Below are 27,384 nucleotides of genomic sequence, written 5' to 3'. Positions count from 1 at the left end.
CCCCACAGGCTTCCATAGGAAGACGGCTGGGTGAGTACGACTGAAAGGTAGAGATGCTTCCCAACCTGCCTCCACTACTTACTATCTATTCTAGGCAAGTTACTTCATAGCTAAGCCTCAGTTTTCTAATTTATAAATAGGCATAACTTAAGTGATTCCTATGGATACATCAGCTGCTGTTTAAGCACTTTAAATATGTTAATTTATTTAATCCTTAGAACTAGGGTATAAGGTAGATTCCATTTGACAGATGCAAAAATTGTGGCACAGGAAACACAGGCTGTAACTGGCAGAGCCAGGATCCCAACACAGGCACTGAGGGGTCGGACTCTGTGTCGCGATATCCACTTCACCGGCCTGTGCAGATTAAACGAAAAAATGCGAGTGAAAGGCGAAGGCAGGGCATGGAACAAAGTAAGTACTCTTTATTATTTAAAACGTAAAACACCTTGGCCTCCAGGTCAAGAATTCATTCAAAGCCTACGATTTTCTGCGTGAATTCATCACGTGTCTCCTCTTGGGAATGAAATGGATGAGAGTGGACGACACTGGACACCTGAGATCCATACAGCTCTCTGGTCTCGTTATTCAAGTATCCCCCTACTTTGTAAGGGGAAGCGGAAGTAGCTGGTGGGCAGAAGCCCACTTCCGATATTGCTCCGGCTAGCCTTTCTGGCCGGGCCGGGACAGGGTCCCTGTCTTCCTGGCAGCCTGGGTCCCAGACTGACCCCTGGCCCGTGGAGGCCCGCCCTCGGCGAAGGTTCGGTCTTCCATTGGTGGAGGCTGCGAGCTGCGTCCGTCCGTCTTTCAGCCAGTGGACTCGTCTGTCTCTTCTCCCTGTTTGGTAAAGTCAGGCCCTCCTCCGGGCAGACAGGGGGCGCCAGAGCGCGGGGCTCGAGGCCTCGGAGGCTCTCTGACACGGAAGTGACGTCACGCTGCCGGAAATCCGCGCCGGCTGGGACTAGGGATGATGGGGTGTTCCAGCGCCTGGAAGCCGAACGAGCGGAGTTCCACGAAGCGGTGCGTAAGAGCGTCGTAAGGCTCAGATGAGAAAAGGGAGTTCCTAGAGGCAGTGGCTTGTTCATATTTACCCACCGAGAACGTCTCCCGAGATCAGCGCTTCCCACTCCTCCGAGGGGAGGGACAGCCTTGCGGGAGGTGGGGGATTGCTTCGCCTGAGGAGTCCCTGAGGCAAGTGTCACAGAAATACCCCCATTCCACAGATGGGGGAAACGAACCCAGAGAGACAGGGACTTGCGGAGTAGGGTTGCCGGATTTAGCAGCTAAAATGCAGGACGCCCAAAGTTAAGGTAAACAACAGTGTTTTAGCATAGGGATATCTCTAATAGTGCGTGGGTCATGCGTTTCCTGAAAAAGTAGCTGCCGTTTATCTTTATTCAGATTTAGCTGGGCATCCTGTATTTTATATGGCAGTCCTACCTCATGGTCACCCAGCTGAGTGGAAGGGAAGAAAGAGCTATTGATACATCCCATGTGCTTCCCCGCCTAAGCGCCCTGGTATGTGGCCCCTCGCTCCTCCTGGGTGTAAGCCTGCAAGCCTGCAGGGCCCCCAGCCCGTTACAGTCAGTGGTCTGCCCTTCGCAGGATCTAGGCTGCTGTTCAGGAGCTGAGGAGAAGGGACCGGATACCCCTGCCTGGGGATTCAGGGGTATCCCCGATCCTCCAAGACTAGTTTCTTCAAAAGACTCTAAGCACTTACTCTGTCCCAAGTACAAACCCAGGATCCAGGTGATACTGGCAAGTAAGAGAAACATTCCCTCTCCTTGTGGAATTAACAGATTTGCAGAAAGACAAGTAGAAAAGTTACAATACATTGTGATCAGCAGGTCTTTACTGTGGGTGAATACAGCATGCTGTGAAAGCTTAGAGAAGTAGTACCCAGGCATAGAGTAAGAGAAAAGGGAGATACCACGCTGAGACTTGGAAGATTAATTCAACAGTCATTTATTGAACATCTGTGTGGGGCAGTGTTCTAGGCACTAGGAACACAGCAGTGAACAAAATAAACATCTCTGCCTTTCAGAGCTTAATTTAAGTAAAATGTATGTCAGGTGATGAGCTATGAGAGGGAAAGGTAAGGCTATAAGGGGGATCATGGGATGCTGAGGTGGGAGCAGGAGTGTTGCAGTTTTAAAGACTGTGGTCAGGAAGGTCAGAGAAGGTGACATCTGAGCAAAGACCTGAAGGTGTGAAGGAGAGAGATCATGGAGCTATTTGGGGTTTTAAGGAAATGTGCCTTGCATATCAGGAACACAGAGAAGAATGAGGTACTGCCTGCAATATGATAGCTTCCTCCGGGATTTTCAATGACAACTTTGATAATGTGTTTCTTGCCTTAAATACTGCCTTTAGAATCTAATTGTTGTAAAATATGACTCCACATAACTAGATGAGGGGGAGCACTTTGAATACAGTGTACAGAAAAGGCCTTCCTGAGAAGGCGACATTTAACATGAGCCCTTTAAGCTGAGAATGAGTCAGCCCGGAAGACGCTGGAAGAAGAGCTGTTTAGGCAGAGGGAACAGCAAGGGCAAAGTCCTGGGGGCAGGAAAGAACTCGGTAAATGTGAGGAACTGAAAAGAGGCCAGTAGACTGGTGCGTGGTGAGAAAAGAGTGGCAGGAGATGAGGTTGAAAAGTGGATGGAGATCTCGGGCAATTTAACTTTTACTGGCATCACAGTGGGAATCCACTGAAGGGTTTTCAGCAGAGGAATGACAAGGTCGGATTTATGATTCAAAAAGATCCCTCTGACTGCTAGGAGCCTATATCATAATTTTGCTGGTTAAATTTACACAAGCCTAGCTACTCATCCCATAGGTGCCAGGGAGAGGGTTTAAAATGGAGCAAAGGGTTGACTGGGAACTCCCGTCCTGTTGCCTTCCCTACGGTCCCTTTACAGCTGGAATGAGCTGACTTGAGCAGGTGAGTTTCCTAGGGAAGGGTGACACCCAGAGAGCCACCATCTCCTCCGGGGCATGGGCAGGCAGAGATGACAACTTGTGTCGTCCATCCCTGGCTGGGCTCGCCTTAAACAGGCCAGGGGGTGAAGGATGTGCATGCTCCCACCAGCCCACTGGGTTGCCTCCCTCTGCCCCTGTTGAATATACTGTCAGTTATCCTCTCAAAGGTCCTGTCATGCTTCTGCCCCAGAAGGATCTAGGACTCCCTACTGCCTGCAGAATTCAGTTCAGACTCCTTGCTCTGTTGTTCAGATTTGTAAGACTGAGCCTTTAACCCATGGGATCTGATTCTATCTCTAGGTAGGTAGTGTCAGAATTGAGTTGAATTGTAGGACACCCAGCTGGTGTCAGAGAATTGCTTGGTGGTGTGGAAAACAAAACACACACATTTTACCAGGCTTACCCAGTGAGACACTCAAGTGAAGATATAAAAACAATCGCAATGAAATGTCTAGACCAGGCAGATCCACAGAGGTGGAAAATAGATTAGTGGGTGCCAGGGGCTGGGGGAAGGGGAGAACGGGGAGTGACCGTTAATGGATACGGGGTTTCTTTTTGCGGTAATGAACGTGTTCCAGAATCAGACAGTGGTGATTTCCACAAACTGTGAGTACACTAAAAACCACTGAAATCTATACTTTGAAAGAGTGGATTTTAAGGCATGTGAATTATACTCAATTTTTTTCAATTCCAGAAGAAAATTGTTTAGGGTCACCTGTAGCAGCTGGGGGAGCTCTAAAATATGAACTCCTTTGCTGAGCAGCTCACACACTGCAGGTGCAGAGCTTGAGACCCGAGTGATGTGAGGGAGCCTTTGTCTTGAGAAGAACTGCCCACCAGCATCAGGGCCCTTGGCACAGGATGTGCCAGTTACTCCACGGCCAGTGGTGTTCTAGCAAATTACCGCCTGAATAAGGAAAACCAACTACCACGCATTTGCATCAGTCTGATTGCCATGATGACCTGCAAGGAGAGGAGGGGAACAGGATCTCCTCAAAACCTCCCAGATACCCATCTCTTTGCTCTTTGTCTTTGGTATGAATTTCCAAAAGCTGTGTCAAATACTCGATTGTCCCCACTTGGGACCAGGCCTTCAGCTGGGTGTTGGGTTCACACAGAGACCCCCTCACCCGCCATGAGCTGCAGCTCCAGTGCTGCAGAGAGGCCACCCTGCCCCCACACCCCAGCCCAACAGCTCACCCTTCCTCATGACACCAGGCACGGACGCTTGTGAAAACAAGAGAGAGGAGTCAGAGGAGCTGGGTGCCAGTAGGAGATGCCCACACTGCAGCCCGGGCAGGACTGAAGCAGAGGGTGGGGAGGCCTCGGCCCTGGTCTAACCCAGGCTGCTCTGTGAATTGAACTGCCAGATTCCACTGGAGTATTAGTAAAACCTAAATATTTATTTGCTTCATATTTACAAAGGTGGGAAGGAGACCAAGGAAGACCCCAAGAACACCACCACAGAAGAGGTGTGCAGAGGAGAGGCGCTGCAGAGGAGGCGGACACAGCTGGAAGGGACAGGATTTATGTTGCATACTTGAACTACAGTGAGTGTAAGACTGGTCCTATTTACAGGGCAGAAACACTACAGGTGGAGCGTGAGGGATGGCAGAGCAAGCACCAGAGTCCTGGCCAGAGGGTGCCCCTGCTTGCCGCCTTCCCCACCTTTCCCAGAGGCATCTCTGCGGCCCCGCTGGGGTTCTCCCGGGTGGAACGGGGCCTGCTCACATGATGCTCGCCGGGGTGAAGACAGGGCCCATGCACAAGGTGTCTGTGATCTCCCAGCCACAGGACAGCGGCTTGCACATGCCCTCGGCGTCCTCGTCCTGTTCTGCAGGCAGCAGCTGCCCTCTCAGGGCTTCCCTGCAAACAAGAGGGGGCACTGGAAGCAGCCAGCACAAGGTCTGCATTTCAGGGACTCCTGATGGCCCTCTAGCGGAAGACTCAGGGCCACCGGGGCCAGGACCTGGGGGAGGGGGCAGGGAGAGGCCTGCTAAGCCCTTTTCCCCCCTGCTCCCTTCTCCTGGTCGTCTAGCCCACAAGGAGAAGGAACCCACATTCACTGATATGCCCATTATTGTGCCAGGCACTTTACTTAAAATACCTAATTGTATGTCCCCAAACCCTGTAAGGGTGACATTATCATCTCTGTTTACTATGAGGAAATTGAGACTTGGGAGTTACCTGCCCAAGGTCATATCCCCAGAATGTGGTAGAACTAGGATTCAACCCAGCGCTCATTTCAAAGCCCACATTCTTCAGACCCGAAGCTTAGGACTCAAAAATCATCTGCCCCCCTCAAAAGCCCTGCAAGCTGTTTCCCCTGCACATCCGTGTAAATAAATGGCTCCTGCTCCAGCCCCAGGCTGGGGATCTCGTTCCTACCCCCATTGGTCCCTCCTGAGCCCACCTCCAGAGCATCCTCACAGGTGTCCACTTCTCTCCATTCCCAGTGACACCACCGTCTCTATCCGAGAACGCACAGTCTCCCTAATCTGCTCTTGCCCCCTCCAGACAATTCTGACCCAGGTCCATCTTTTCTAAAAGTAAATCCCTGCTCTTGAGTTGCCAGCAGTTTCCCTCCACTCTCAGGCCCCCCAAGATCTGTTCCCTGCCAGTCTCTCCCACCATGGGCAGTGGTGCCACCTGGTTGCCATCCATAGCAGCTGTCTTTTGGGCTCTCGTGCATCCCATCCCAGGCCTCTGCACATGCTTGTACCTCTCCCCACATCACCGTCCCTTTGCTGAGTCCCACAGCACCAGCACTCCTTGATAACAATAGGGTTTAGTGTCTGCTTCCCCAACATTCCTTCAGCTATAGCAGGGCAGGGAACGTATCTGAGTTACTCACTGCCTAGTGCCCCCAACAGCAGGCTGGCACATGGTGAACGCTTACTGGTGGAGGGGTGGACGCTGCGTGTGAGGACAGGGAAGGAGCCCTGGGCTGTATCAAGAGGCCTGAGGGGAGGGAGGGTGGCATGACAGCCTGTCCTTTACTTCTGCTTAGATCTGCTTCCCCACAAGAACCTCCCTCTTCCATCTATATCCTCCTTTCATACTTCCAGCCTATTCCAGTCCCCCCCTGCAGGAAGGCCTCCCTCTTTGCTGATGTGTGCAATTCAGCAGCAAATCAGTAGTCAGTATCTTTGCACAGAATCTGGTCAGGCCATTCCCTTCCAGGTGGGAGGCTCTCTGAGACAAGCATCCTCTATCTGAGCCTCTTGTCTCCTCATCTTGCAAAATGGGTTTTGAAAGATAAGTTTCTTAAAACCTCTCACTAGCTCCCTGCTGCCTTCAAGATCAAGCCCAACCAGGGCCTCCAAGGTCCTTCTTCATCCAGTCTTCCCCACATGCCACTCTAGCCAGACAGAGCTACTTAAAATTCTGTGGATGAACTGGACTCTGAAGCCCCTACACCTCTCGGCCACGACCTCCCTCCTGTCATCTTGCCTGGCCCTCCTGTGCCTGCCTAACTCCTCCTTACCCATCAGGCAATGCCTCCTGAGAAGCAGCCCTCACCACCCTCCCCAGCCTGCTGTCCCTCTTTCCCTAGTGACCTTTGCCCTCTCTATGCTGTGTGCAGGTGTGCATACTTTGGCTCACCACATTCTTAGAGGCTCTTTTCCCCCCAGGACCCAGCACAGAGCCACACTGTAAAGCAGGACATTTCAATGAGGCCCCTTTGATATAGGGAATTTCTTTGACATGGCCATTTAAATACATCAGAGGGGGAGGGTATAGCTCAGGTGGTAGAGTGCATGCTCAGCATGCACAAGGTCCTGGGTTCAATCCCTAGTACCTCCATTAAAAAAATTATTGGATAAATAGACCTAATAGACCTAATTACCTCCCCTCCCTCAAAAAAAAAAAAAACTAAAAAAAAAGAAATTTTAAAAATTAAAAAATATATAAATACATCAGAAATTTTTGTTCCCAGTAGTGAGTGCTACTGCAGCCTCATCCACTTATGTTTGCTGATGACGGGGCCAGGGTGGTATAAAGCCTGTGTGGTTATTGTTTTCTTAAGTTTGATTTTTAGGCCTTGTCAAAACACCCCTGATGTCAAAATAGCTGCATCAGCCTATCCTGTACCCCTGCAGGGAGTAGAAACAACAAAGGTTTGTTGACTGAATAAATGACATGCAACTTTCATACTGAACCCGTCAGACTTGGCGTTTGGTAGCATTGTCCCTGCGGGCCCTCAAGCATCCAGCACATCCCTGGGGACACAGGCTGCACTCACCCCTGAGACCCCAGCATAAACCCTCCCAAGTGCTCCTGCCCTCTGCAGGCATCTCCCCAGCCCCCAAAGGAGGGGCTATACACTGCTGACCAGTAGTGACCTCTGCTAGTGACCTCTGTGTTGACACTGGTCCCATAGCATTTCATGTGGATAAAAGGAAGTCATCATAAGATGCCTAATGTAGGGTCTGACAGAAAGGTTCAACACGTGTGACTTTCTTTCCATCTTGCCTCACTGGATCCCAACGCTGGCCCAGCAAGGGCAAGCTCCATGAGCAGTCAGGTCTTTCCTGGGTCACATAGCAGCCACCCAACTGTTTGGCTCCATCTGCATCTGCCCATGTCCTCCCTGAATCCACCCAGTGGTGAGAGTGGTATTTCTAAAAATCCAAATGCTCAAAGCTCTTAGCTCAGCCTTCAAGGCCATTCCCAGATCAGCCCTGACCAACCTCATGTCATTTCTGGAAGGCATGCTCGCTCCCTGTTCCTTCTTCCGAGAACCCCCTTCCCACCCCTTCTGCCTCCTGCCTCCTGCCACCTGACTCCCACTCATCCTTCCTCAGGGAGGTAGATCTGGGCCCCGGGGGCTCTAAGCTTCCAGAGCCCACCCCCTCCACCCAGCACCGTGTTATCAGGTCTACTTCTCTGTGTCCCTCACAGGACTCTGAGCTCCTCAAGGGAAGCTCAGTCTCATTCATGGCCACAGCCAGGTGCCAAGCACAGGCCTCTCTTGGAATCAGCAGCCAAGAGCTACTTGTCACATTGGATTACACCAGAGCAGGGTCTCAAACCTCGGGTTTCCCCCACTGCTTCTGCCCAGCCTGCCCCCTCCTCCTCCCCCCACTCCCCTTCCCAGCAGGGCCCCCTTACCAGGCCACCCGGGACATGGCATAGGTGATGCGGCAGGTCTGGGCCCCTCTAAGGAGGGAACCCACGCCCACGGTGTAGGCGCCCATGTTCTCAAAGACCAGCCAGTCCCCTACATGTAGTTGCGGCAGCCACAGACCCTCAGCTACGCAGTCACAACCATCGACCACTGGGCCCCAGAGGCTGCTGCTGTACACGGGCTGCTCTGTGGATGGTTTCTGCAGGAGAGAGATGGCCATGTTCAGCTTTCCTGGGCATATGTGCACAGCTTGAGCACGCCCTCCCTCCAAAGCCTTCATGGCTCCCAGAACCAATAGGATAAAGACTGGATGGGCCTCCTAGCCTGGTATCTGTGGCCCTCCCACTTCTCTGTATTCATTGCCTCTTTCACTCTGAAGCCACAATGCCTGGTCATCAATCCAGGCTCCAACACGTGCTAACTGTGTGACCTTGGGCAAGATACTTAATCCCTCTGTGCCTCAGTTTGCTCATTTGTAAAATGGGAATAATAACAGTACCTACCTCATAGCATTACTGAGAGGATAAATGAGTCTGGGTAGAGCATTTAGAACTGTGTCTGGCACACGGCAAAGGCCCAGTAAATTAGCACCATCATCTTTATTGTTGGTGTAGCTGTTACCTGCCAGCTTCAGTCTTCAGTGGTGTATCTGCCACTTTCCAGACCCTGGGTGTGTCCTCACCTCTGTAGCCCTTCCTTTTCCCTCAAATCAAGATTGACCTCTGGGCCCAGCCTCCATGATCCCCTCCTTCCACTTGAGGCCTGGTTATAGGAGCCAGAAGCACACAAGTGAGTTAGACCCTCCCTCCTTTGGGCTCTTGGTCTGGTGAGGCAGATGGGCATCCCACAGACAATCACTGGGTGACCTGGCAGAGGTCATAGAGGACCTCACAGGGTAGACAGAATTACTCCCATTTCAGGGGAAGTAATGTCCTGAGAGGTTAAGTGACTTGCCCAAAGACACAACTAACAATTACATAAAATTTTAATTTTTTTGTACGTGACTTCCAAATCCAGAAAAGAAATCTGTAATACAGACCTTTGGAGACAATTAAGATAACAGTGCACACACACACACACAAAAAAATACTTAGGAATAAACCTGACCAAGTTGGTGAAAGACTTATACACAGAGAACTACAAAATACTGATTAAGGAAATTAAAGATGATCTGAAGAAATAAAAAGATATCCCATGTTCTTGGATTAGAAGAATTAATATTGTTAAAAATGTCATACTACCCAAAGCAATCTACAGATTTAATGCAGTCTCTATCAAATTACCCAGGATATTTTTCATAGAAGTAGAACAACAATCCTAAAATGAAATGGAATTACAAAAGACCCAGAATTACCAAAGCAATACTGAAGAAAAAGAATGAAGCTGGAGGAAAAACCCTCCCAGACTTCAGAAAATACTACAGAGCTACAGTAATCAAAACAGCATGGTATTGGCACAAAAACAGACATATGGATCGGTGGAACAGAATAGGGAGCCCAGAATAAACCCACACACTTACGGTCAACTAATCTTTGACAAAGGAGGCAAGAATATACAATGGAGAAAATGTAGTCTTCAGCAAGTGGTTTTGGGAAAACCAGACAACAGCATGTAAATCAATGAAGTTAGAACACTCCCTCATACCATACACAAAAATAAACTCAAATGGCTTAAAGACTGGACATAAGACAAGACACTATAAACCTCCTAGGAGAAAACAGACAAAACATTTTTTGACATAAATCTTAGCAATGTTCTCCTAGGGCAGTCTAACCAGGCAGTAGAAATAAAAGCAAAAATATACAAATGGGACCTAATTAAACTTATAAGCTTTTGCACAGCAAAAGAAGCCATAAATAAGACAAAAAGATAACCTATGGAATGGGAGAAAATATTTGCAAATGATGCAACTGATGAGGGCTTAATTTCCAGAATATATAAATAGCTCATATAACTTAATAACAACAACAACAACAAACCAATCCAAAAAATGGACAGAAGACCTAAACAAGCAATTCTCCAAAGAAGACAGAAATGGCCAATAGGCATGTGAAAAAAATGCTCAATAAATGCAAATCAAAACTACAATGAGATACCACCTCACACCAGTCAGAATGGCCATCATTAAAAAGTCCATAAACAATAAATGCAGGAGAGGGCATGGAGAAAGGGGAACTATCCTACACTGTTGGTGGGAATGTAGTTTGGTGCAGCCATTATGGAAAATAGTATGGAGATACCTCAAAAAACTAAACACAGACTTACCATATGATCCAGCAATCCCACTCCTGGGCATATATCCAGAAGGAGCTCTAATTTGAAAAGATACATGCACCCCAATGTTCATAGGAGCACTATTTACAATATCCAAAGCATCGAAGCAACCTAAATATCCATCAACAGATGACAGGGTAAAGAAGTTATGGTATACTTATACAATGGAATACTACTCAGCCATAAAAAAGAATAAAATAATTCCATTTGCAACAACATGGAGGGACTTAGAGATCATCGTTCTAAGTGAAGAAAGCCAGAAAGAGAAAGAAAAATTCCATATGGTATCACTTATATGTGGAATCTAAAAAAAAGACACAAATGAAATTATTTACAAAACAGAAACAGACTGACAGGCATAGAAAACAAACATATGGTTACCAGGGAGAAAAGAGGGTGGGAAAGGATAAACTGAGAGTTTGAGACTTGCAGATACTAACTACTATATATAAAATAAACAAGTCTATATAGCACAGGGAACTATATTCAATATCTTGGAATAAACTATAATGAAAAAGAATATGAAAAGGAACATGTATGTATATGTATGAAAAGGAATATATGTATATATGTGTATGAAATATGCTGTACACCAAAAATTTACACAACATTATAAACTGACTATACTTCTATTTTTTTAAATGGGGGAAAAAGATAGTGCAATTTGTCACAGTGTAGGGATCTTGCCAGGCACGTCCTGAAGGAAGAGTCATGACCGAAAGATGGACATGAGTGAGTCCTGAATAAATCCTGCCTTTGGAAGGCCCTCTTCCAGTTAGTCCAGCTGCTCTGGGCTCCCCAGGTAAACCCTGCTTCCCTTCCCCCACCCCCAACTGTCCCCCTGCTGTTCCCTGTGGCCCAAAACCTGCCAACTCCTAATTTTCCTTTAGATTTCAGCATCCTCATAGAAGCCTTTCCTAAGGCTCCCCAAGCTTTGCCTTCACAGCATTTACTGTAATTTATTATTAGATACTTAGGAAATGTATCTGCCCAGGCCTGTCTTCCTGGTCAGAGTATAAACTCCATCAGTCCAGAGATCATGACAGTCTTATTTACCACCATCTCCTCCGTGCTTAGTGGTCTAGCATACAGCTGGGGCTTTTGTGAATGGTACATCTTAAATTAATGAATAGGAAATACATGAGTAATGAGAAAGAGAAAGAGAAAGAAAGAAAGAAAAAGGAGAAGGTTATGACTAGAAACCATCCAAAGAACCTAGAACGAGGCAGGGGAGAAGACCAATGGGGGAAGAAGGAAAGGTGTTTCAATACCTTAATCAGGAACAGGAATGAGTAAAACTGAGAAAGAAGAGTCAACAAGTTCCATAAGCAGAAATAATACTCATATATATGACAAAAATTAATGAATAAGCCATCGTCCTCATTAACAAAGAAAAATATGCATGTTACTAAAATCAAGGATGAGAACTATCCTATACTCATTCATTCACTCATTCAACACATACTTCTTGAGCACCTACTATGTGCCAGGCTCTGCTCTAGGAGCTGGGGATGCATCAGTGAACACAGAAAAATGAAAGTTCCTGTGCTCCTGGAGCTCACATTCTGGGAGAGGGAGACAAACAAATACATCCTTGTTCATATAATGTAAAATTCTTGTTTACAGGCTTCTTGCTAATGAGTAAAATTCATCTCAGTTGCTCTAAATTATTTCCCTTAGCTCCAATTGTTAAAAAAAACATTAAGCTAACTTTTAAAGACTTGGGAGGGGAAATGCTATATAAATGGATCCATAAGGATCCTTGAGAAAATAGGTTTCAAAGGTTCTTCTGCAATAAAATAAAAAGAAAGGGCACCCTTGAGTTATAATCAGAGTTCTCTCACTTCTTATTAGTGGTGTAAATTAAACATTGGTGGGGGAAAAGATTTTAAAATTTCACAGGAAATAATGCAAAGCTACCCTTTTACTAAAGTTTTTTTTAAAGGAAACAAAAAGGAATCTGCAAAATAAATATTCTAAAAGCATATGGCAACAGGCTTCTACGTCTCAGCTCTGTTTACGAGTCAGAAAACTGGGTGAAAATGGTCAAGCACTTGTAAAAATACAAGATGCCCAGTCTGCTAGTAGGGCCCCCTCTGAAAGAGGGAAAAGGGTACCTAGTTTACAAAGCGTGCCCACCACTAACGCACACCTCATCTGGGAGGCAGATGCAATTCCTGTTTTACGGATGAGAAAACTCAGAAGAATGGACCTGCTCCAGGTTCTGAAGTTAATTAGTAGCAGAACTCCAAGTGGTCCCAGACAAGGCACCTCCCTGCTGCCTTCGTCAAAGAGACCCAATAAGTGAGCAGATGCAGAAATGAAACATTTAAAATAGCACATGGCTCTAATGGAATCCCTAAATAATTCCCCGACTTTTAAAGAATAAATAAATTAATTTCCATACTGTTTAAATTATACAAATATATTTTAAAAGGAAAAACATGGGATGAACAAGGGCAGTACACAAAAAGGGAAAAAGGAAACAACAAAAATCTATGATCAAAATCTCCCTTGTGAACATATAGGCAAAAATCCAAAATGAAATCCTCGCTAATCAAATACACACTCGTAGTCAAGAAATCACCTTCAATGATCAGATAATTTATCATGGAAGGCGGGGATGATATGATCATTGGGTTTACCATAATATGGAAACTTAGATCTACAATTCTAATGTAATTTTTCCGATAGAAGTCAACATGGCATTCAATAGCCTATAGAATCTCTTCTTTATTAAAATTACAGACAAAACTAAACCCCGCAATAAAGAGAAACTATTTAATATAAGGAGCCAACTCTAACATACTGGAGATACACTAGAATGGCCTCATTTCAGAACCAGAAGCAACCTTAGTAATTAAAGGTCAGCCGCCTCATTTTCCAGATGAAGAAACAAGAGAAACAAGGCCCAAAGAGGTTAAGTAACTTGCCTAATATTACTCAGCAACTAGATGGCAGAGCCAGGACTTGGACCCTGTCTTCTGACTCCAAGTCTGAATCTTTCTGTCATCATTTCTATTTTATATAGCATGAGAAATGCTGGCAATAGCTATTAGGGAAGAAAAGAAACAAAAAAAAGTATGATGTAGAGAAAATGAAGAAATAAAATATCACATTGCAGATAACATTTGCCAACCTGGAAAATCCAAAGTAGAGAGAGGCAGTTACTAGAGGAAACCAGTGAGTTTCAGCATACAATCCAGTGTCTCAGCTCAAACACACAGGGAACTGTCTTCATTCAGAACAATAATGAGAGCTTTAAGTTATTAAACTCTGGGATGTGCTTGGATCACAATAGTACTTATTCAAAGAAAATATTAAAACTTTAAAAGGGGAGATAAAATACAAGAGCTCTACCCTCTGCTAGCTGGAAAAACTTAGTAAAGCAAAAAAGAGAATTCTTCCCAATTTAATGAGTAGATTAAATAAGCTACTACTAGTTGAAATCTCCAAGACATTTTTCTAAATGTTAGAAACAGTATGATAAAAGAATAAACATGAGCCTATCAGAGAATATTAATAAGCCCTAGCAGACTCAACTTTTGTTGAATATTTAATTCATACAAAAGAACATTTGTATCATGTATAAAATAAAAATAACAATAAAATGAATATCTATGTACCCACTGCCCAGCTAAAGAAATAGAGCATTTCCTGTATCTTTGAAATCCCCACTCCAAAGACATGCCCTTTCCCTAATCCCTCCAGAGGTAACCATTATCCTGAATTTTGCTTTCATTATTCTCTTGCTTTACATTGTTTTCCAATAATATACCTAACCCTAAACAATCTAGAATTTGGTTTAGCATAATCCTGAAATTCATATGAATTATATAGAGTATGTAATCTCTGCAACTTGCTTTTTTGTTTAGTTGAAAACTTACATCCCCAAGATTCATCCAGCTGATGCATGTAGACCTAACTCATAATCACTATATGGAATTCATTGTGTGCAGTACACTGTAATTTATTCATCTATTACCCTGCATCAAGACAACATTAAGGTTGTTTCCAATGTTTTATATTAATTAATTCTTCCCATGAACATTCTGACACCTCTTCCAACACACATGCCAAGAGTTTCTATACAACATATACCTAGGAACTTGCCGGAGGGGAAAGTATACATATGTCTAACTTTACCTAAATAATGCCAACTTGCTTCCTAGAGTAGAAGTACCAACTCCTACCTAGCAGTGGCTAAGAGATCCAATTCTCTGTATCCTCACCAACACCTGATATCATCATGCTTTTAACTTTTTTTCTAATCTAGCTGGTAGAAGATGTATCTTGTTTTCCTCTTACTTTGCATTTCCTTGATTACCAATGAGGTTGAGCGCTTTTGCATTTTCTATTTGGCTTTCCTCTTCTGTGAACTGCCTGTTAAGGTCTTTTGCCCGTATTTCTATTGCCTTCTGCTTCACCTTTTTTTTTCTTATTTGTTTTGCTGGTCTGTGTTTTTATGCCACTGTCCAAACTAAACTATTTTAATAAACTTCTGCTATTTTAGTAGTTACTCTAGATATTTACATTTTAACATGCATACCTAATATAAAGTCTAAAAATAATCAGTATTTTTACCTTCTAGTCAAACAGTTCAAGACCTTAGAACACCAGCTTGGTCACTCTGCCTCCCAACTTACATGCTGTTGCTGTCCAGTGCTTTAGTCTATCTTGTTTCTGACAGAGGCTACCAGTTGCCTACCCCCAGCAATTCTAATCCTTGATTTTTGCTGGACATGCTTTCTGGAAGTTCTACTTAATCCTTTTTAAAATTTCCTAGGCCATATTTTTATTTTGCTTACTCTTTGGTCATATTTTCAACTTCTTATATATTTAAGCATTGTAAGTATTTTTTGTTTTATTTTTAGCATCTGATAATTCTAATACAGAAAGTAATTGCAGGTTTGAATCTCCTGTCTACTGCTTCTACTGGCTCCCCTGCATGGTGACTTGTTTCTCTGTGTTCAGTAATTTTTTCCTGTGAGCTCATGTACCTTGGAACTTCATCTGTGAAAATTATTAAAAGCCTAGGTTGAAGATTCCTTCTCCAGAGGGAAGTTGTGTTTGCTTCTGCAAGATAGAATAAATTCCATACTTGAGGTTTTTCAGACCACAGTTACTATGAATCTGGGTAAGAAACCCAAGAAGGCTGGGTTATGGTTTCAAATTCTCAATTTTTTGACCTTTTCCAATCATTAACAAGATCAAAACAGACAGGTTTCCTTGCTGTCCTCCTCTGTGGGAGTTTTTTTTCTAATATTCTCTTACACTAATAATGATGTATGTTTTTAGGATTTCCAGCTTTATGTGAGGGATCCTATCAGATTCTCCATCTTGACCAGTCCCTAGGAGCACACACAGCTATAGAAACTGAAAATCAGTGCTAAAAGGATTCAGCATACACCCCCAGAGAGAATGCCAGTTTCAGAGTTAGGTTTTCTCTCTGGATTAATTTACTTAGCATATATTTGAGTAGTCACTTGTATGTGCTTGGGATACACTAGTGAACAAAACAGACAAAGATCTTTGTCTTCATGGGGTTTACAGTCTAGCAGGGGGGAGGAAAACAATAAAATAAATAAAATATATAGTATGTTATAAAGTAACTTAAAAAAACAGATCAGGTTGTGGGGGGAGGGTACAGGTTATAGTATTAACTAAGGAACTAAGTGTCAGGGTAAGCCTCACTGAGGAAATGACCTTTGAGCAAAGACCTAAAGGGGGTGAGGAGTGGAACCAGTGTGGTACCTGGAAGAAAAATGATGCAGGCAGAGGGGGAAACCAGTACAAAGGTCCTGAGGTGGGAACATGCCTGGGTGAGTTCAAGGAACTGTAGGAGGCTGGTGTGACCAGAGCAGGATGAGGAAGGTGGTCAGGGAGGACACAGGGTCAGATCACAAGGGCCTTGGGTGCTACTAGAAGGGCTCTGGCTTTGATTCAGAGTGAAACAGGAGCCAAAGCATGGTTTTAGGTAGAGAAAAGACATGATTTGACTTACATTTTAAAAGGATTCCTCAGACTGGGGGGTTGACTGGCTTTTACTCTAAGTGAAAGGGAGATTCCTGCTTTCACTTATTTTTGACCTCTGAAGATTCCCTGCTGTCTTGTAAGTCAGGACACAGACTTCTTTGTTGTCAGTCGGGAGGCTGTTCAGAGTATCTAGTCTAACACATTGCTGGAAACAGAAGGCACCCTACCCACTTTCTGAACGTATCACAAAGCTGTTGTCAAAACAGTGTAGAATCGGCTGAACAAAAAATAAAATTATCAAAAGAACAGAGTTAAAAACTAGAGATCGTTGAAAAAACAAAACTAATGTACAGTATGGCAAAGCAGAAATAAAACAAAAAAAGGTTAGAAATCATTACTTAAGAATTTTTAAGACAAGAACTAACCAGATCCAGATTTAAGTGCTATTGCAATACACATTCCAGACAGAGTCACACTTTTTAAACCATAAATAATTAGAATAAAATACAGTGGCCAGTAAAAAAGCCCAATCTTGGCAACAGAGGGAGAGTGTCTCTCTACAAAGTAGGGTGACTAGAGCTTTTACCCTGAATTTTGCTTCCCAAGATTCTCGTAAGAATACCATGGTACTTGCCCCCTCTGGGTCCCTCCCCACACCTACCTGTACCTTGCATTTATGAAGTGCTAATACACATTTACTGAATTGCACCTTTATACCTTAAATATTTTAGACCACTCAGTGAACATTTAAAATGTTTATAAATAAAAAGTTCATCAGTATTTAAAGAAAACCATGGCTCACAATATGTATTTTTTAAAGTTAAAAACAATGTACACTATGGCACTTAAAAAGGAATCAAAGTAAGTTTTAACAATAGTCGTTTCTGAATGGTGGAATTAGTAGTTTATTTTATTTTACTGATGGTGGTAAATTTTCTCCAATAAATGGTTTATTTGTTATATATATAAAAATATAATTTATATATACTATATATTACCATATATATAAATATATATATATACACACACATACATATACACACACACACACATATATATGGTATATCTATAATCCACAGAGCAGGTAGAAAGGGACAGATTTCCTTACTTCTAATTGCAGCACACTTAGTTAAGACACATGATAGTATGTTGACACTTCTATGAAAGGATAACAAAAAATCACAGAACTAGAATAATAAACCATCAGACTGAGAAAAAATAGTTGTCAAATATTATATTAAACACACATGCATATGCAAGCTCATCTTCCTTTGTAAGGAAAAAACTTTAAGATCTCCCAAATTAGGTGAACAGGGAATATAAAAAATATTGACATCAAAAGAAATAAACATTAAAAAAAGTTTATTCTTGTCAAAGAGAGAAAAATGAAAGAAATCCTGAGGTATACCATTTCAGATAAATTAGCCAACAAGAAAAAGGTCACAGCACGTAATGCAGGTGAGCTCACTGTGAAATAGCACAACTGGTAACAATAAATACTGGTCCAGGCTCTGAGGAAAACAGTCTGACAATATGTATCAAGAGGCATCAAAATGCTCACATCTTCTTACCCGGCAGTCCTACTCCAGAGACTCACCGTAAGAAAATGGTCTTTTCAAAGGGAATACACTTTAAGCAGGGACACTGAGCCAGCAGCACAAAGAGACTAACAAAGAGTATTTTAGAAACAACAGATTTATACTGTATAGCACAGGGAACTATATTCAGTAACTTGTATTGGTGAAAAAGAATATGAAAATGAATACATGTATGATCATGTATGACTGAAGCATTATGCTGTACACCAGAAATCGACACAATATTGTAAACTGACTATACATCAGTAAAAATATATATATACCAAAAAAAAAAAAAACTAAAAAAAGAACATTTTAGGTGGAGGGATTTCTCACAGAAACATGAATAAGAATAACCAAAAATTAGCAATGCCCAAATGCCCAGTGATGAGGAAAATTTACAAGGAGGCAGTAATTTTATAGGGAGGCAATCATTTTATAGGTAAGTAGTTAAGAGCTTGTTCTTGGGCAATAGACAGATACTCAAAGATGAGTAAGACGTGAACTCTACCCCAAGGGTCTACAGTTTAAAAACTCCACTCTTTATTAACAGTGCAACTTTGAGTAACTTGCTTCACCTCCATATGTCTCAGTTTTCTCATCTGTAAAATGGGACTGATAATAGTGTCTACCTTACAGGATTATTATAGAGATTAACAGAGTAACGCCATGTAAATGCTTAGTACAGCACCTGCTATAATACTTTAGCCACCGTCAATATATATGTGACACAAAACACTGTTTACATATGGCAAAAGAAGGGGTGAAGGGGTGATGTTACAGAAAAATGAATAGAGTTGTATTAGGGTGGAGGACTGCAGGAGCTTTTAAGTTTCTTTAAATTTTAGGTTGCTAATATAATTTTTAAAAATGGATTCCAGCATATACCCGGCACCCACTGTGTGCCAAGTCCTGTACTGAGGAAATAGATGTGAGCGGTTTCTGCCCTCAATGGGCTCACAGGAGAGTGGGCCAGCTATTCACTCAACAAATATTTACCCAGCACCTCCTGTGTCCCAGGCACCCTGCCATGTGCTGGGAATTCAGAGGGGACACCGACCAAGGTGGCTACCTCAGCCAGAGCCTACATGCCAGTAGGAAGGACAGACTATAAGCGAGTATTTGAAAACAAACAAGATAATTACAGATTATGGCTCGTTATGAAGAAAAGGAACAGGGTGATCAAATGATCGGATGGTGAGAAGCAAGCCTGCTTTAGAGAGAGTGGTCAGTAGAGGTGTCCCCAGAGAGGTGACATCTAAACTGGGGCATGACCGAAGAGAAAAAAGCCATCATCTCAGGAGTGAGTGGAAGTGAATGCAGCTGTACCCAGGTGTGAAAGAGCTTAGGTGTTTTCGGGACAGAAAGGAGGTCCGTGGGGCTGGAGCAGGGGAGCAAGGGGCTTAGCAGGGAAAGTTGTGACTGAAGAGATGGGCAGGAGCCTGGCCAGCCACAGTGAGGTGTCTGCATTCTATTCTGAGAGTAATGGGAAGGTTTTAAGCAGAGAAATACATAATCTTTGGGGTTGTTTTTTAAAGTCACTCTGTCTGTGGTGTGGAGAATGGGCAGCAGGACGGCAGGAGTAGGGGCCAGAGGACCAGTCAGTGATTACTACAGTAGCCCAAGAAGGAGGCGATGGTAGCTTGCATTAGGGTGGTGGCAGAGAAGACGTTAGATTTTAGAGTTAGACCCAAGAATTGCAGGTGGACTGCATGTGGGAAGAGATGGAAAGCAAGAATCAAGAGTAATGTCAAAGTTTTTCAGCTTGAACAGTTGGTTCACTGGCAGTGCTATTTACTGAGAGATGACTGGATAAAGGAAGAAGTTTGGGGTTGGAAATCGAGAGTTCAGTTCTGAATGAGTTAAATTTGAGATGCCTGTGAGACACCCAATAGAAATGTCAAGTGAGTAGTTGGATACACGAGTCCAGAGCTCAGGTAGGGGACAGAGAGATGAATTTGGTGCTGATGAGAGGATGGAAGACATTTAAAGCCTCAGTTTAGAAGAGCTCATCTAGGAAATGCATGTAGACAGAGAAGTGGATCAAGGACAGAGGCCCAAGACGGTCAACAACGAGAGGATGAGCAGTGAAAAGATGCCAGAGCAATAGGGTGGACGTGGCAGAGGAGTGGGCAAAGCCCACACACAACAGGAGCCAGGAGCATGAAGTCGGAGGAAGATCAGCCGCTGAGGACAGAAGAGCTCCCACTGGGCCAGCAACATGGAAGTGACTTTCAAGAGCATCTTCTATGAAGCCGGGGCCTAGATTATCAGGTTGGAGAGGTTTGAAGAGTGAATGGGAGCTGAGGTAGCAGGGGCTGGGCATGTAGACCACTCGGTGAAGAAGTTCAGACAGGAGGGGCAGTTGCTGAAAGGAAAGAGACCAAGTCTCTGAAAGAAGAGGAAATATGTATGTCCAATAAATATACAAAGAGCTATCCAACCTTATTAGTGATCAGGGAAATTCAAATCAAGACACAAGATATTTCCATCCATTCGATTAGAAAAATGTTTAAGTCTGACAATACCAAGTGTGGGGGGAGGTGTGGACCCACCCAGGCTCTCACCCCTGCTAGTGGGGTTGTCAATCAGCACAACCATTCTGGAAACCAGTGGCACCATCTCATGAAGCTGAACATGCACATACCCTGTGCCCAGCGGTCCACTCCTTGCTCACATGTCACAGACACAACAAGAATGTTCATAGCAGCAGTATTCACAGTGGCAAAAACCTAGAAGCAATCCAAGTGCCTTGAGAGGAGGGCAGACGAATGAACTGCAGCATATTCACCAACAGAGTGTTAAAAAGTTGTCAAATGAATGAACTTTAGAGACATACAGCAGGATTGATGGATCTTAGACTGTGATATTAAGTATTTTTTTAAAGTCCAAAGGTAACATACATCATAACATTCTTTTTGTAAAGTAAAAAAAAAAAAAGCAAAATAAATTATAAATACATTTTAGGAATAGATTTCAATGTGAGAAAACTATAAAAGAAGACATACAAATGGTCAATAAGTATATGAAAAGATGCTCAACATCACTAATCGTAAGAGAAATGCAAATCAAAGCCACAATGAGCTATCACTTCACATCTGTTAGGATGGTTATTATCAAAAAACAAGAGACAACATGTCGGTGAGGTTGTGGAGAATTGGAACCCCGGTACACTGTTAGTGAGAATGCAAAATGGTGCAGTCAGTAAGGAAAACAGTATGGATGTTCCCCAAAAAATGAAAGATAGAACTACCATATGACCCAGCAATTCCACTTCTAGGTATTTGTCAAAAAGAATGGAAATCAGGATCTCTGAGAGACATCACTGTTCCCGAGTTCACTGCAGCACAATTCACAATTGCTAGGATGTGGAAACAACCTAAATGTCCATCGATGGGTGAATGGATTCAAGCATGTGGTAGATACATACAATGGAATATTATTCAGCCTTATAAAAGAAGGGTGCCTGCAATATGCAACAACCTGGATGAATGTTGATGTATAATATATATATAATAATGCTAACTGATACAAGCTAGTCACAGAAGCACAAATTGTGATTCCATTTATGTGAAGTATCTAACATAGTCAAACTCATGGAAGCAAAGAATAGAATTGTGGCTGCCAGGGACTGAGGGGAGGGGAAACAAAGTCGCTAATCAATGAATATAAAATTTCAATTATGCAAGATAAGTAAGCTGCTAGACAGCTGCTGTACAACACAGTGCATACAGATAACATCAGTGTATTGTACACTGAAAAATCTATTACAAAGGTAGATCTTAAGAGTTCTTACCACACACACACAAAAAGACTATATAAAAAAAGAAAAACTCTGTATAAAATGATAACACATCAGTCAAAACTGTGGTACTTTGCATGGGAAGAGACAGAGGGATGAGGTGATAAAATGATAAGGATGCTTATTACACTAAAAAGATAGCAAAGACAAGACCTCCCATGAAGTATTTTTATCAAAAACTGGTTGGGACTCTACTGAAACCATTAAATTTGACTATCTAGTTTCAAAGAAATACAGGGTATGGCTAACATGTTCAGTAGCACCAAAGGGAAGTCTTGAGAATTCACCAATCAGGGAAATCCAGAACGCAGGAAACTATAGAACCAACAACTCGGTTTCATCAACAAATTAAAAAAAAAAAAAAAAAAAGGATTGGGGAAACCTATAGTTAAGAGGGAGAGAAATCAACCAAATGCAGTACGTGGATTACTCTACATAAAATAGATAAACAACAAGGACCTACTTTATAGCTCAGGGAACTATATTCAATTTCTTGTAATAACATAATGGAAGGAATCTGAAAGGAGAATATATATACATGTATGTGCATGTATAACTGAATCATCTGAAACTAACACTGTGAATCAACTACACTTCAATAAAAAAAAATTTTTAACACAGTATGTGGATCTTCTTTGGCTCCTGATTTCAGCAAATCAAATAGAAAAGCCATTTATGAGACATTGGGGATATTTTGAACACTACCTAGATGACAGGGGATACTATGGAATTGTTCATTTTTTAGTTTGATGATGGCATTGCTGTTTTTTAAAGTCCTTATTTTGTAGTGATAAGTACTAAAATATTTTTGAAAAAAGCTCCATAACTTTTGTTCTGTAGTTTTTGTGCTTTTCTCATAACACTGTTGTAGTTTGTATACTTGTCACACACATACACACTCACATGTTTCTACCCAGCAGGATTGTGTTTCCAAGGCACAATTCTTCCTCACCTACTATCTTCCATAGATCTCAGCACAACACTTTGCATACGGAGGGTGTTCAAATATTTGAATTTTTTTTAAAAGCGGGGGAGGGTATGGCTTAAGTGGTAGAGCACATGCTTAGCATGCACAAGGTCCTGGGTTCAATCCCCAGTACCTCCTCTAAAAATAAATAAGTAAACCTAATTATCTTCCCCCTAAAATAAATAAATAAAATTTTTTAAATTTTCTACATTAAAAGAAGGGGAAAGAAAAGAAACATCCCAAAAAAGGGCCAAGCACATTCCAATGATGAGAAATATACCTTGAACCAAGGATTATGTTTAATACAACTTTTTCTACCTGAGGTCCAAAAACAAAGTCCCTGGGAGCAAAGAGCAGGGTGCAAAGCTGTTGAACTGGCTAGTCACCTTCCTTGGGGAAGAAAGTGCAGATACCCCTGGCCAAGCTGGGCCCCTCTGACATACTCTCTGCACAACTGTAGCTAACTTACTCTGTATACTGTCCCCTACATAGTGTCCATCTCCATGGCCACACTGAGGGCCCCACCCAGGGTATGGTCACCTGGCAGGACTCCTGAGTGGTTGACAGCCCGAAGGAAGAAAGCTCAGCACTGACCAGAGGAGGAGCAGCACCGACCACAGAGAGGGTCCCAGTTACATCCTGGTACCCAAGTCAGGAACACCAACTGGAGACTGATCAAGACGGAGAGCCTGGAGCGGGGCGTGGTGCGGGGCTGGGACCACAGCCCTGTTCCTTGGAAGAGCTGATGAAGGGCATGGGGTCAGGAATGGCCTGCAACAGGAAGACGGGACTAGGAAGGAGAGAGGGGCTGGAAGGAAGAGTAACGAGGGAGCAGCTGCTGCCTGCTGTGTAACCTGGGGCTCGGCGGGCCTAGGCTGGCCTGGTCCTTTCTCTGTGTGGTAGGATGTGGGAGACCACAGGAATGCAGGCAATGCCAGTGCACCACCGTAGAAAACTGAATTCCTGAGCACGTCCATCCGGGAGGCTTACTCAGACAAGTAACCACGTTCAGCAACGCAGCTAGGGAATGAGGACCCATCAAGTCGTGGGTGGGACGGGGGACCGTGGAGGAGGGAGGGGCGCCCTCTGCCTGCAGTAGAGGAGGGGCAGGAGGATCTACAAAGAGGAGCCCACATCTGATTGCATCTAGAAAAACTTGGCAGGATGGAAAGGGAAAGAAGAACAAATCACATATTGAAAGCTCATGATGGTCTAAGTGCTGGTTAGGCACCTAAGTTTCCTTCCGGAAGCAGGACCACACAAAGGCCAGGATATGTGAAAATACAACGGTGTGCCTGAGTTCCTTTCCCTTCTTAACAATGCCAAGTAAAGTGGCCAGAGGTCGTGGGCTGGACTCCGCAGACTAGGAGGAATGTTCTGTCTATTCCTGTCCCCTTGTCAATAGGGAAAAACCCATTCAAGATGAACTGTTGCTTTTACTTCTCGGAATTAACTCCAGAGCCATGATCAGAGAGGGGTGTCAAGATAGACCCACCAAGCTCAAAAACAGGAAACCAAATGGCCAATCACTAGAGTCAGATTGGTTAAAATATCAGGTAGTCATCAGGAAGCACGGTATCAAAGATGGGTTAATGGTGTGGAAGAGCTACACCCCATATTATGTTAAAAAAATCAGGTTACAAATCAATATGATCCCAACTTTATAGGAAAAAAGTATAATGTATTTTTTTAAAGATTGAAATCTAACATTCAAAGAATCTATCTCTTCATGGTGGAATTATGGGTGAAAACCTTTTCATCCTTATTGCCTATTTTCTACAGTGAATATGTTTTACTTTTTAAAAATTAGATAGCAGTACACAAAATAATGTTATTTAAATGCACACACACAGCTGAACACAGGCCCGGGTTGGGTAGGCTCACCTTCTGCGAGATGGGGGTAGGGCAGGTGTTGTCAAACAGGACTGAGTTGAAGATTCCATACACGCCCTCGTGGAGGTGGTACACGATTGTCTTGGGGGCGGAACCGGTATCCTCTGCAGGGAGGGGAGGGGTCAGGGTAGCACAAGCAGGTGAGGGGCGGAACAGTGGCCAGCTCGGCAGAGCTCAGGTTACTGAAAAGAAAGGACTAACCCTTTTTCAGCTATTGGGTGGCTCCTGCCTCCTCCTGTGACAGGAGATTCACTGCTGCATTGGAAATACCTTGCAGCTGAGCAATCCTGCTGAGGACACACTCCCTGCCTGCATCTGAGCCCCCTCAATGCCCCAGCAAAGGCAGAAAGAAAAGCAGCCCACCCAAGCCCAAAACCCCAAGAAGTTAAACCACCTGCTCAGAGGCACATGATGGGGCAGTACGTGAGCTGGAATGAGAAGCCAGGTCTGGCTAATAGGATAATCCCCCAGATCCATAAAGGAGGCCAGAAGAATTCCATCACTACACACACGCACGTACACACACACAGACCATCACCCCTCCACATGGATTCTCCCTGGGGAAGAGTACACAGGCTCTCCTGCCGGGAGGCCCCAGAGCAGAGAACAAAGCCCCGATATCAGAGTCAACCTCTCATTCAAGGGCCTGCTGGGAGGACTGAACTATCTGGAAGGTCAGGGAAGAGCACTAATGTTGGCCGTGTGGGCAGAGGAGACTTGAGTCAGCCCACGTGGACTTGAACCCTAGCACTGCTCCTTATCAACTGTGTGACCTTGGGCTAGTGACTCAGCCTCTCCTTGCCTACGTTCTGTCATCTGTAAAGTGGGCTTAGACAAATATAAGTTGTCATTAATTATCTTCATTATGTTACGAGAAGCAGTAGGGTGAGTAAGAGCCTGTACATTGGAGAGAAGACAAATATGGGTCAAATGCAGGCTTTACCACTTACTAGCTATTAAAAAATTCACTTGTATTCTCTCTAGCTCTTAATTTCCTCATTTGTACAACGGGGTTAATCAAATGTCTAATTCTCCCTCAAGTTGCTTTGATCTCAATCTTCATAAAATAGAAATGTGCATAGGGGAAAAAAAGATACTAAATGACTGTCTTGGGAGTGAGGAGATGTGATTATAAATTTCCCTAAAGCAAGGACCCAGTCTCCAGAGTCCCCCAGCCCCTAAAGCCAGACCCTGCACAGCCAGCCACTGTCCCTGCCTTCAGGGGCTCAGCTGCCCGCCTGGCACTTACCCTCCCTGCCAGGCTGGTCCAGAAGAACCTCCTTCTTGCCGATGATGCTGACTGCCAAGGTGAAGGCTGAGGTCACATAGTAGCGCCCCAGCTTGGCAAGGATGTCCACACCACAGCCCTCTGGGAAATACAGGTCCAAGGCTGAGTTGATCACAGAAGCAATCTGGTAATACGGGGGCGGGGAGACAATCACACATTTGAAATGTGGGGTTGATGCTGAAGACTTGCTACGGCTCCAAATATATTTCTTGAAAGCCTCTTTGATTCCATGAAGAATGACTTGGCAGCTGCTAAGGCCCCAGCTGGTAACTGCAGACAGCTGGCCAAGAAGGTAAGCAGAGACAGAGCTGGGTCAAGCCCCTCACACTTGTGTAAATCACCCTCTCAATGCTCCCACAATGGGAAAAGGAACTTCTTTAAATTTTTTTTTTACTTTTTCCCCTTAATGGGGGCACTGGGGATTGAACCCAGGACCTCGTATACGCCAAGCACGCAGTCTACCACGAAGCTATACCCATCCCCTGGGAAAAGGCACTCTTAATCTAACACTTGGTGTCAGATTCCAGAAGCCCTGATGTGGAGCTTTCTTTCACAAATAACCAATATGTTAAATAACACTTTTTTTTTTTTTTTTTACAGAAAATACAATGAAGGAAAAAGATCAAAGTCATCCCTAATTTTATCACCCAGGTTAACCTAATCAAGTAGCTCCTGGGGGGTGGGAAGGGACAGACTGTGATTTCAAAACATAGAATAGATAAACAAGATTATACTGTATAGTACAGGGAAATATATACAAGATCTTATGGTAGCTCACAGAGAAAGAAATATGACAATGAATTTATATATGTTCATGTATAACTGAAAAATTGTGCTCTACACTGGAATTTGACACAACATTGTAAAATGATTATAACTCAATAAAAAATGTTAAAAAGAAGAAGCTCCTTTGAGTCTCGATTTTTTTTATTATTAACATGATAGGGCTATATGTGTATACTTTTATAATCTGTTATATTCAATAAACTGAATGACTTCCCCATGTGTGTAAATGTTTTCACCATAAAAATATACCATAACTTAACCAATCCCCGAGTGTTAGATGGACCAGGGAAGTCCACTGGACTTCTGTTATGAACTAGGCTGCAATGCTCATCTTTGAAGCTAATTCTTTGTCTCCATCACATTATTTTCTTAGGGTGGGTTCCACGATGTGAATGTCCCAGAATGAAGCACTTACTAGGGGAAAGCGACCCCTAGTGGTTGAAGTGGGGATTGCAATAACACCTTTTCCCTGATTTCATGTTACCGATACGGAAACGGGTGGACTGGGAGTGGACAGAAGGCTGGCTTTTCCTTCCCTTGCCCTCCAACCTGATTTCTCATCAGCCCACTGGAGGGTGAAGAGGGCATACTCAGACCCTCAAAGAGCCTTATGACTTATGCAAATATAGCCTGATTAAGCCTCAAATATGTGCATGGCGGGAGTCAGGCAGAGCTGGATGTGTAGCCAGCTTTGCCATGGAGCCAGGA

The 27,384-nt window shown here is 43.7% G+C and overlaps 1 protein-coding gene and 1 long non-coding RNA gene across 6 annotated transcripts in view; one reads left to right on the top strand and one right to left on the bottom strand.

Moving 5' to 3' along the window:
- The first annotated feature begins 487 nt into the window (after positions 1-487).
- On the top strand, positions 488-26,662 carry LOC116668336. The gene is made up of 3 exons (XR_004325495.1): positions 488-1,020; positions 4,408-4,532; positions 26,491-26,662. It is a non-coding gene; the product is annotated as an uncharacterized LOC116668336 (long non-coding RNA).
- The window catches only part of AZIN2 (antizyme inhibitor 2), a 31,894-nt gene continuing 8,874 nt past the window's right edge, over positions 4,365-27,384 (bottom strand). For 2 of the 5 annotated variants that reach the window (XM_032493892.1, XM_032493890.1), the window contains exons 7-10: positions 25,852-26,014; positions 24,594-24,706; positions 8,098-8,312; positions 4,561-4,848 (exon numbers count right to left, since the gene is read on the bottom strand). In XM_032493892.1, coding sequence (XP_032349783.1) covers positions 4,710-4,848; positions 8,098-8,312; positions 24,594-24,706; positions 25,852-26,014 — 630 coding nt within the window. In that variant the 3' untranslated portion in view covers positions 4,561-4,709. Of the gene's footprint in view, positions 4,849-8,097; positions 8,313-24,593; positions 24,707-25,851; positions 26,015-27,384 lie in introns of all 5 variants that reach the window. The other 3 variants (XM_032493889.1, NM_001293785.1, XM_032493891.1) reach the window with 3 other exon arrangements.

The sequence above is a fragment of the Camelus ferus genome, chromosome 13 (assembly GCF_009834535.1).
Source record: "Camelus ferus isolate YT-003-E chromosome 13, BCGSAC_Cfer_1.0, whole genome shotgun sequence".
In the NCBI taxonomy this organism is placed as follows: domain Eukaryota; kingdom Metazoa; phylum Chordata; class Mammalia; order Artiodactyla; family Camelidae; genus Camelus; species Camelus ferus.
Note: the sequence above shows the minus strand (reverse complement) of the source record. Positions and strands in the feature narration are given on the sequence as shown.